Source organism: Galeopterus variegatus, unplaced genomic scaffold (assembly GCF_000696425.1).
Source record: "Galeopterus variegatus unplaced genomic scaffold, G_variegatus-3.0.2 Scaffold1238, whole genome shotgun sequence".
NCBI classification, from domain to species: Eukaryota; Metazoa; Chordata; class Mammalia; order Dermoptera; family Cynocephalidae; genus Galeopterus; species Galeopterus variegatus.
In genome coordinates, this window is record NW_007727349.1 from 259,546 (window position 1) to 270,849 (window position 11,304).

The 11,304-nt window shown below is 45.2% G+C and overlaps 1 protein-coding gene across 3 annotated transcripts in view; it reads left to right on the top strand.

Moving 5' to 3' along the window:
• SH3KBP1 (SH3-domain kinase binding protein 1) overlaps nucleotides 1–11,304 on the top strand; it is a 269,084-nt gene that overhangs the window by 196,773 nt on the left and 61,007 nt on the right. For all 3 annotated transcript variants that reach the window (XM_008575775.1, XM_008575774.1, XM_008575776.1), the window contains one exon: nucleotides 3,504–3,611. In XM_008575775.1, coding sequence (XP_008573997.1) covers nucleotides 3,504–3,611 — 108 coding nt within the window. The remainder of the gene's footprint in view (nucleotides 1–3,503; nucleotides 3,612–11,304) is intronic.

Below are 11,304 nucleotides of genomic sequence, written 5' to 3' on the forward strand. Positions count from 1 at the left end.
ATCATCCCATTTCTTTCTGGCTTGCTGGGTTTGTGATGAAAAGTCTGATGTTAGTCTGATTGGGGCTCCCTTATAGGTGATTTGATGCTTCTCTCTTGCAGCTTTTAAGATTTTCTCTTTGTCTTTGAGTTTTGCCATTTGACTATAACATGTCTTGGAGAAGACCTTTTTGAGTTGAATACGTTTGAGGGTCTTTGAGCTTCCTGAATCTGAAGATCTGTGTCTTTTCCTGTACCTGGGAAGTTTTCTGCCACTATTTTGTTGAATATGTTTTCAATGCAATCTCCTTTTTTCCTCCCCTTCTGGAATACCAATGACTTGGATATTTGAGTGGTTAAGGTTGTCTGATATCTCTCTTAGATTTTCTTCAATGTTTTTCATTCTTTTTTCTTTCTTTTTTTTTTTTTTTTGTCTGCCTGTGTTATTTCAAACAGCCCATCTTCAAGGTCAGAAGTTCTCTCTTCTGCTTCTGCAAGCCTGCTGGTTAAACTCTCTGTTGTGTTTTTTATTTCATTGAATGACTTCTTCAGCTCAGCAAGCTCTGCTACATTCTTTTTCAGGGAATTGATTTCCTTGTACATTTCTTCTTTCAGGTCCTATATACTTTTCCTCGTTTCATCATGTTGTCTAGCTGAGTTTCCTTGTATCTCATTTAGTCTCCTTAGAATTATCACTCAAAACTCCTTGTCAGACATTTCCAGAGCTTCTTGTTCTACAGGATCTAGAGCAGAAGAGTTATTACCCTTTGTTGGTGTACTTTCTTGATTTTTCATATTTCTGGTATCTTTCCTTTGATGTTTAGTCATCGTGGCAAGGGATTTCACGGTCCACTGGTTCGACACTATTGTCTGGCTAGGATGCTGCTGAGGCTGCCAAATTGGCACGGCTGCCTCAGTGTCTGCTTGGTTGCTCACTGATGCCTTGGGTCTTGGGCCTCTCTGGGGAGGAGCCTCTGTTTGATGCACTCAGCCGGGCTGGGGATGGAGTCCGGCGGCGGCGAGGCCTACTTACTCGGTTGCACACAGGCATTGCAGAGCACGTGGTCTCCACGGATCTTGGGCCTCTTCAGCGGGGTGCCTCTCTGGTTGGCGCACACTCGGCCAGGCTGGGGATGGAGTCCGGCAGTGGCAAGGCTATTTATTTTTAAAATTTTCTTTTTGTTTCATTGAGCAAATGTTCCCAGTTGGCAGATAAATTTCCTCCATGTGGAAATTCGTGGATCCAAGTTTCTTCCATCTTATGTCACCATCATCCTCCAGCACAGGGCTTGGCAAACTTTTTCAATCACAGTGGTGCCCGTACATCCTCGTCCTGGGAGTGTTACCAACAGGTCAGGCTTGGCTTGCCCTCTCACCTTAAACGAATGACAGTTTCTGAGGATTGGAAGTCCAAAGTCTAAGGAGCACATCTGATTATGGCAACAGTGACCCAGGTGTCTCACATTGCAAGACAGTGGAAACAGAGAAAGCAGGGAGAGAGACCTTCTTTGAAAGCCCTCAGAACCACGCTCCTGACCACCATTTTTAATCCGTTCACTACTGCATGGTCCTACAATCCCCCATGTTGGAAGTCTTTTGAGCCCTTGTTTTGCTCTGGGTAAATCTGAACTTGACACTTCAAGTGTCTTTGTTTTTGATGTTGGTTGGGACGAGGATTTACAGTCTGTGACTAAGGACCAGTTTCCATAATCTGAATTCTCAGGAGTCAATTTATACTTCTTCTAACAGTCAGTTTATCCTTGTCACTGGTGGGGGAGGGGGGGAGAAGATGGTAATCATTTACTTCTCACCAGAGGTGGGCCTTATGCTAATTTATTTAGAATCCTCACAAGTTCAGGTAGATAGAGGCCATCTTGTCCTTTAGCAATCCAAGTACAGATTAAGTATCTCTCATCTGAAATGCTTAGGAACAGATGTGTTTCAGATTTTTTTTGGATTTTGGAATATTTGAAGAATACATGCCAGTTGAGCATTTCCTTTAGCATGTTGGTACTCAAAAAGTTATGAATTTTGAAGCATTTTGGATTTTTGGATTAGGGATGCTCAACCTGTATTGGACTGCAGGATACCAAGAACTCAGATTTAGAAAAGGTTTTCTTTGATTCCACTAATAGGTGTTATATGGGGCATTGTGCAAAGGGCTTGGGGGTATAATGGTGAAAAAGTCAGATGTGTTCCTCCCTTTGCTGGATGTATGCTCTAGAGAGGCACAAGCAAGCCCCTGGAGGGCCAGGGCTTATGGGGCTTACAGCAAGGCCCTAGGCCAGCTGCACATCTGATACTTCAGCCCTCCCGGCCCTTTCACCAACCCCATAGATCTTGCGGAGGACCACGGGGTCTCTCCATGGGCCCTGAGCATGACCTTCTGTCTTTCCTGCTCATCTTCTTGCTTCTGATGTCACTTTAAAAGTCCTCTGTGTTACCAGCAATTTTTGGAAAGCCTTTGCTGATTCGGGGCTTCAGCTGGAAGTTGTTGATCACAAGTCAGAGGATCAAGTTTTTACTCAAGGATGCTGTACTTGACAGCAGTATGTATATTTTATATACACAGGGCAGGAAGAGCTGCCCAAGTGAGGAGGTTTACAGTAGGTCAGGCAAGTCCTGGATCAGGTGGTAGAAGTGGAATTGGACCCAGGGGACAAATGCAAGAAATAGTATAAAAGTAGAGCGCATTGGACTTCCAACCAATTGAAAATGGGAAAAACTAGAAGTGGCTTTGTGGTGTGAAATTCAGTGCCCAGGAGAACCATGGGGCCATTAGGCTCATGATGGCAGGTTAGCCAAGGCCAGGCTCATGCTGGTTTTGCTCACTGCCTTCTCCCTAGCACCCAGCTCAGTGGCCAGCACAGAGTAGGTGTTCAATAAAAACTTGATGAATAAGTGAACAGGACAGAGATTATTCAAAGTGAAGCAGGTTTGATCTGGAAGAATGAGGAGGTTTATTCATTTAGTAAGCAAACATTGAGTTTTGTAAGGTGGAGGAAGGGCTTTTCATGAGGACAGCTGTGCTCCATCAACATCGAAAAGAGACGGCGAAGGAGAGCAGCGCGTTAATGAGCTCACATAAAGTGTGATTTTTCATATGCTTGCCTGGGTGTCGCAAAGCCCGATTTAATTTTAACAAGCTTTGTGACAGGCTAATCACAGAGGACATTCAGACCTATGATATTTTCTAAGCCACGTTTGCAGTTAATGCAATACTTTTATTTCAGTAAAATTAAAATGAAGAAGATACATGTCCTCTGATCTTTAAAGAAACAAAGAGAAGACCTTATTGATTCAGGACATGTAAAAGCAGCATTGGGTTTTGAGTCCCGGCTGACAGCTCCAGCATTCTTTAGCTTTTGTCCTCCCCTCTGACTTTGGGGTTTGTACTGACTTATTAGCTGTTGTCATATTGATATCAGCCTCAAGGAAAGGGCCTCCGTTCTCTTGAAAAGGGATATCAGACCTTTCTGGAGTGTGCTTGGCCCCATTTCTCACTTCTGCTGTCCTGTTTCCTAGGACTGCATCGACGCAGGCTGGTGGGAAGGAGAGCTCAATGGCAGACGAGGCGTGTTCCCTGATAACTTCGTGAAGTTACTTCCACCGGACTTCGAAAAGGAGGGGAATGTAAGTCTCCGTGGCTTTGATCTCAGTGCCCCACACACTGTCAGGATTGTGGTTTCCATGATGGGACTTGGGATGTGGGATGGGGGAAATTTGGTGTCATGTTGGAGAGCATTGGCAGTTGAGTGTTCAATGGACCCGGGTTCTGAGCCCTCAGCTGCCCTATGCTCTATAACAAGTCCGTTATAGGACTCGTCCGTCAGCTGGTGACAGTGATCCCTGTTATAGGGTTGTTGCTTATATAAATAAGGTAATATGTGTAAAGCACTTGGTGCAGTACCTGGCACATTTGAACACCCATATAAACTGTGAGAACCCTGGATGCTCTGTTTGGTAAGTTGACTGGCTGTGTCCTGTGTAGCATGGTCCTTGGTGGTAGTGATGTAACCAATATTGTGGAGTGGCTGAAAAGCACATAGTGAGGCTGAGGATGCAGAGCAAGGCGTGCTAATCTTGCCACACTATATATGCATGCAGGTGTACATGCACACACGTCCATGGATGTGTAATACACACCATCACCCATGTTTACTCTTTCTGTGTGGGAACCTGTTTGACAATGCTGTTGTTGAAGTGATCCAGTCCATCTCTGTTTGCCTCACTCCAGGTGTATTGTTTCTCTGCCAATGATGTAAGAAGAAATGTTAAAAAGTTAGAAGCACTTTACAGTATAAGGGGACAGCGATTTGGTCTTATCCATCTTGTTCTGCACCTCAGGGCTCTTTGCTCAGGCGTTCACGTGACTTCTGCCTACCTTTCCCCACCTGGGCCATCTTCATGCTCATGGGGCTGTTACTGGACCATGCTAAACCTGACCTTGACACATCACCATTGCAGCAGAGCTGAAGTACAGGAAGGGTAGCTTCAGTACTGGTGGACTGGTTGCCAAGGATACTAAGCTAGCATTTAACGGTGTGTGCACTGCTTAGACAAATAGGTATAATTGTTTAAGAAGCTAGATGGTGTTAGCACCCACCAAGATTATGTATGCCTAGTAGATCCTTAGATTGGTTTGAAGCCTGAGGTCATACCTTTTAGACTTTCTAATAGCTTTCTCTCTTGTATAGTTTAGGTGAAGGATGTTATGTCCCACACCTGTTATTCTCTCTTGGAATCTGAATTTGGGCTCTAGAAAATCTGGATTTTGCTTCCTAATGTTTTTTAGATCCATGCTACTTAAATTGTGGCCCATGGATTAGCAGCATCAGCATCACCTGGGAGCTTGTTAGAGATGCTCAAATCCCACCCCAGACCTGGTAAATCAGGATCTGCATTTTAACAAGATTCTCAGGTGATCTGTTTGCATATTACACTTTGGGAAGTGCTGATATCTGTCTAAATGGTGACAACCCCACCTTCCAGTCCTTTACACAACAGAGAAGAACTCATCATTCAATGAGGAAATTTTCCACCAAGAAGAATCATGTGAAACATTTTTACTAATGAATGTAGCAATAGTGGATTAACAGAAAATTAGTCACTGAGAAAAACAGACACTAAACATTTAGTAATGACTGAATAGGAAATGTTTTGAAATAATAGGACACAGGAATGAGGTTTGGCAAACTTAAAGTATAGTGCTTGTGACTCTAGGCTGTGGCATCAGATAGACCTGGGTTCACATCCTGGCTCTGTCGCTTACTTGTTCTGTAGCCAAGGCCAAATCACTGAATGTCCCTAAGCCTCAGTGTTCTCAGCCATAAGATCGTGAGAATAATCGTACCTACATTGTTGAACTGTTGAGAAGATAAACTGAGATGATGCCCATGAAGTCTTTAGCACAGTGCCTGGCGGTTGGTAAACGCCCCATGCAGGTGAACCCTTCCAGTCTTTATCATTACCATTACCTTGAGAGTAGGAAGGCTCCAGCTACAACTGTGAAGTAATGAGATAGAAGGCTGACTCTGGTTCTTTCTGCTCTGGCTGATCAAATCAACAGTTATCTTGGTGTCTTGGTGAGGTTCCCTGGGAATCTGAATGCATCTAAGAACTTTGATGAATAATCATTAAAAAAAAATTCAGTGATTCATAAAATACATTTGTAGCCACAGGCAAGCACAGAATGGCATAATCTTCACGTTATTTCTCATATTTTTTTCTGGATCTACTGCCTGACAATTGTGTTTTCTTTTCATTCATTCACTCACTTGGTATTTCTTGAGTCCCTTCTCTGGCTACCATGCTGGCCGATTGGAAGTGAAGCGTACACACAGTTGCTGCCCTTGTGGGCTTAGGGTTGGGCAGTAGGTCTGGTGTTCAGGGCCATAGAAACTTGCCAGATGTTTCTGAGAGGACACCCAGTGTGGGCCTCTCCAAGTGAGTGGAGGTGAGGGGGCCATCCAGATTGCCTGTTTCACACTTGTCACCTGTCTTTGTGAGCCTGGCAAAAGCTGGTTCCATCCTTAAGCTTTTGGATGCCAAGACCTTCATGGTGATTCTTCTTCCTTTGGCCAAGGAATCTTAGCAAGCACTCCATTGTCCTAGACATTTGCCACCTCATTGGTTCTGATCGAGGTAGTAGTTTTTTTTAAATGACAGATAAAATTGTATGTATTTACTACATACAACGTGATGTTTTGAAGTATAGATACATTGTGGAATGACTAAATCTAGCTAATTAACATATGTATTACCTCACATAGTTATCCTTTTTTTTGTGGCAATAGGTAGTATGGCTTTGAAGGCTAAGGTAAAATCTGGATCATTCTTTAACAAATGGGCAAAGCCTGCGATTGCCTTCATTGTGGCACCCTGCCTTCCAGTTCCTGGCCATATTTTAGTAGGGCAATAAATTCGCTCAGGTGAGAGAGACTCCACAGCGTATTCTTCTAGAAACTCTGTGTTACGTAAGATATTAAGGGAAGCATTTCCAGCGGGAGAATGAAGTTGTCAGGGATGAGTGGCCAGGGCTTGGCTTGCTCAGTGGGGCATGTGCACTCTTGGGCCCCACGTGCATCTCTCTACCTGGGACAAGCGGCTACTGTCTCTTTGATAGGTCTTTTAACCTTGTCCCTATGAAGCAGAAAACCCAATTTTAGGAAAATAATAGTCATACCTGTCAAAGTAATACGTACAGCTGAAAAGTGATTGTATAATGTGACATTTAGCTTTTAGAAAATTTAAAGTATAACATCCTTTTTCATCCCCTCTGGCCTATAAAACCAGCCAACCAGCTTTGCTGTGGTTGTTATACCAGCCTCTATTGCTGCACCCAGAGTATTGGTGAGTTGGTGACAATGTGACTGGAGATGGCGCTGTCATTTGTTGAGTTGATGGTGTAACGATGATTAGAATCATTAACACAAAGGCACTATGTGAATGACAGAGTCTGAAACATTCTGCCACCGGTTTCAGCAGATGTCAGCTTGTCTTGCCAGTGACTGGGGTTGCTATCATTCACCCAGCAAAGAGGACGGTCTGTGGTGATTAGGGGAGACAGAAGCAAACAGCATTTATTCAACAGCAGGTCTGTTGACTCAGTGGGTGGCACCCGAGCATTCTGATGAGGCTGGCTTATTTTCTGCTGGCGTGTGAATTCAGGTGGTTACCACAAGGCCATTTGGAATTCCTGGCGGTCTTTCTTCCAGAGTGCTCAGCGGATTCTCTCTCACCAGGGTGACAAACGCTTTGGGGCTTTTCCTGAAGATATTCCAGACAAGCACGCTGATCTCTCAGTGCATATTTTAGAGCAATTATATAAGCTATTTATAAGAGAACCTAGATTCAATGGCTGTCTGTTTATTTTGAGCCTTGACAGTAAAATTGAATATCAGAATGAAAAGATTAAATATTCTGAGAGCTCTAATGAAGCAACGTGCTCTGGCTTTGTTACTGAAGGATAGCGAGGAGCTTGGTCTCTCAAGAACAGCAGGAACAACTTCTCATTGTCATTAAAAAAGGAAAAAAATAGAATAGGGTATTCTGAAAGACAGTGTTTTAAGAAAGCCTCAGGCTTGCTAAGAGAGACTTCAAATCCCCGGAAGGTATTGCTATCCTGACATGGACTGATGATTTGGGGGGCTCGTTCTTATGAAGAATGAGGGTGTTGCTCAGGTTCCCAAAGGTGTTTCTCTAGTGAATGCTCCACAGTGGAGGCTCTTGCCTCTCAGCCTCAGGGACTCAGAAACCTGCCCTCCAAGATGTCCCTGTGACTGGGATGCAGGCTCACCTTTGCCGACTCACAGAGACTTGCCCAGGTAGCAGGCTGCCAGCTTACTAATGGCAGCAGGAATGAGGCGCCAGGCAGTAGGGGATGCAGGGGTCTGCCTGCCCTGGGTATTCGTCCCCTATGATCCTGATTCACTAGAAGCCGGGTTCCATCAGAAACTATATTTATCTGGTGCCTGCTGCTGGGAGCGAAAGGAATTAAAACAAGAGGAATTAGTTGTCCTTACAAAGGGTCTGGCAGATATTGTTTGAGGCCCCCTCACACACTAAAGGGAAAGGTTTGCCGAGGGAGCCGAGTGCTGATTTCAGCTGAGCCCGGATAATGCTCGCAAGAACACGGCACCGTTGGCCTCAGCACCTCTCCCTTCTCTCCGTTTTCATGACTGACTGGACCCTTCCTGTTTTTATCAATCTCCAGACACATTGTGATACCATCAATTAGATTTCCCACTTTCTCATGTACAATCATGTACCAACCCAGCCTCCTAAGATTGTTCTAGATCACTCAGCAGAAGTTTTGCATGTTCCAAACTTTTACAGGAAAGAAACTATCTTGCTCAATTCGCACAATGGCTAATCTACCATAGGTAAATTTTGCTAGTTTAACTCAGACTGCCTTCTCTCTACCAAGTTCTTAGGCGGCCCCTTACCTTAGCCCCTATCTTCTGACAATCCAGTTTATAAAATCTGTTCTTAGCCCAAATTTTCTTTGTTCCTCGTCATTGCCTTTAGCCGTTTGAGAACTACAGTAGTTCTAATTTCTAAAGATGCTCAATAAATTATTTTCCTGTTTTTAGTCCTCCAAAAGAAACAAATAGGTGCTTCTAATAAGCAGCCTGATGAAAAAAAAAATCACCTACATTATCTGTCATGTACATTTCATTTCCTGGGTGGTTTCACGTGCAGAGGATGGGCTTGTCAAGGCGTTAATGTTGCCCACATATGGTCTATTGACACAGCCCCGGTGGTCTTCCTCAAAGCCACCTGCATGGTGTTCCCTCTCTGGTACTTACAGCCTGTACTTTCCCAGTTGAGCCCCTCATTCAGTATACTCTTGCCTGAAGTGCTTATTCCTATCACTCTATATGAACTGTAATCTCTTTGAAGGTAGAGCCCATGTTCCAAGCATCTCCTTCATGGGCCGAACAGCATGCATGGGACGTGGTTGGCAGTCAGGAATCCCTTGTCTTTTGGTCGCTTGGTACCAGAGTGGACCTTCCCTTCTCTCCTGCTTGCTGCTCTCTCTTGTATAAAAGAGGAGGGAGTGTAGGGGGGAGGGGGAAGCTGGGCTCTTATCATATTCCCCTTCTCAGACAAAGGGGGGCCCAGGTCCTTCCTTCTGGGCATGGGGTCTGGGCATGGAATCGAGGCATTACTTCCAGGGTGGGATGGATGGAGTAAAGGGGTGAGATGAGGTAAACTGAGAGAGCACCTTAGGGAGAAGCCAAAGGCTGGCTGACCACCCAATAGGCTGTCAGTCTAGCTGGGCCCAGCTAAGTGGAAAACCACAGATGTAGGTTACCAGCCCAGAGGCTGAGGGGAGGAAATAGAGAGAGACCCTCCCAAGGGCAGGTTGTACAGTGGCGCCCAGGAATCTCCTGTGCAGGTGACAGGGCAGCCATTTGCCGTGGACTCTGTAGGGTACAGAGGGGTGGTTACAGACACTGTCATCGTGCAGAGCATAGTCCCGGCAGCACACTTTAAAGGTGTGGCTGGTCCTCCAGGGGCAGGGGAGAAAAGGGCAGAGCAGAGGCCCCCATGTGTTTCAAGAGCTATGACGGGGTGGGCTGATTGGGAACTGTCCATCTGTGTCTCCTCTCCAGCCTCACTCAAAGACACCTCCAGAGAACTTAGCTGGCTGCGTGGAAGAGGGCTTACCAAGGTCCGAAGTTGCTCAAAACGAAGCTGAGCTGTTTTTCCGGAACTACCATAGTCTCTAACCAAGCCCCACTACAGGGCACCCAGCCATCAGGGTATACCCCTCCGGTTATTTTCAACAAATCCCATCTCTGGGGCCCGAGCTCTGAAAGCAAGCTGGCTCACTAGGAAGAGCAGTTGAGCCAGTTGACAGGCTCTTTTGTTTAGGACTGGCTGGTCTTGCCAAAGGGCAGAGTCAGTCCTGAAATCCTTGAGCAGGAAGCAAAGCTTGCCTTCTGCCAGCCTCATTTTGGAACATTGAGATCTGTTTCCTTCCTGGTAGTATAATGGTAAAACTCAAATCTAGCTGGTATATCCTTTGAAGGATGGTGTTTGCATCTCGGTTCAGGCCAGCAAGTCCACACAGGCAAGGACGGCCACGCATGCACACAGGCCTATATCCTGCATATGGGAAGACAGTGGATGGAATTTGGCGCTCCCAGAAATCAGAAAATGTTGGCTCATTGATGTTATCAACATTTGCATGTTGCCTCTTTTTTAATGAATTCCCACAGTCTGGACATTGAGAGACATGAGTTCTGGGCCCCCTTTGGCTACCAACTAGCTGTTGACACAGCCCCTCTGGACCTCAGTTTTCTCAGCTATAAAGGGGACCCCTAGGATCACCTGTAGCTCTAACATCCACTGTTTTGGGTTTTTTTTTTTTTTTTTAAAGCACTTACCTGCAAACGGAGTTGGCTGAAGCCACCTGAGTTTGAAGCTGGATTGTTTTTATTTCATCATGGGAGGGAGAGAGAAAAAGTAGAACAAGTGCCTATAAAAATTCAGGACTTAAAATACTTGCCTGAATTGAAAGGACGTTTCTGTCTGTGCACCTGCGAGAGCTAGTTAATATCTTATTGCTGTTGAACTCCACAGAGGAAACTTTGACCTACCGCTTAAACTGGAGGACATCCCCCCACCCCCATCCCATTTTCTTTCTCCAGTACAGTTGGACATTTGGAGAAAAATCAACTAAATGATTTACTCATGTCCTTTTATCTGAGAATCGTGAACTCCTGTGATAAATGTTTTTCTGTCACATTTTGCTTGACATTTACCCAGTCTGCTTTCTCAGTTCTCACTGCCCTGTCTTCCTGTTGCATTAAAAAAAAATTGTAGGCCCACGTGCAATCCTTTATTAATCCTTGGGGTGGGGGTGAGGGCTAATCTCGGGCTGCATGGATCCTTGGTCCTGATTTTTGTTTAGAATTATATTAAAGGACATCTTATTTGAAAACGTGGCTTCTTTTCTCATCTGAGGCAGCATGCAGGCTGTTAAGTATGATGAAATCAGAGAAAGTGAAGTCAGTCAAGGGAAAAGAAAAAAGAGGAAAACCTGTAAACCCGCTCTGCTGATATAAACAAAGCAGACACCTGGCCAGCCTGTACGGTGGATGCAAGACAGCTCACATACTGTTCCTTCCTTTCAACACTGTGCCCCGACTGCCTCTGCAACTGCCAGGGCTGGGGACAAAAGCTCACACCTCTGCCCTCTTCCTTTGCCACGTTCACACGCACCCTTGTGACTGGAAGTTTCAAACGCTGTCTTTTAGCGTGATCGCTCTCCTCCTTCCCCTCCCCTCCTCCTCCCCTCACCATCTCTTTCCCC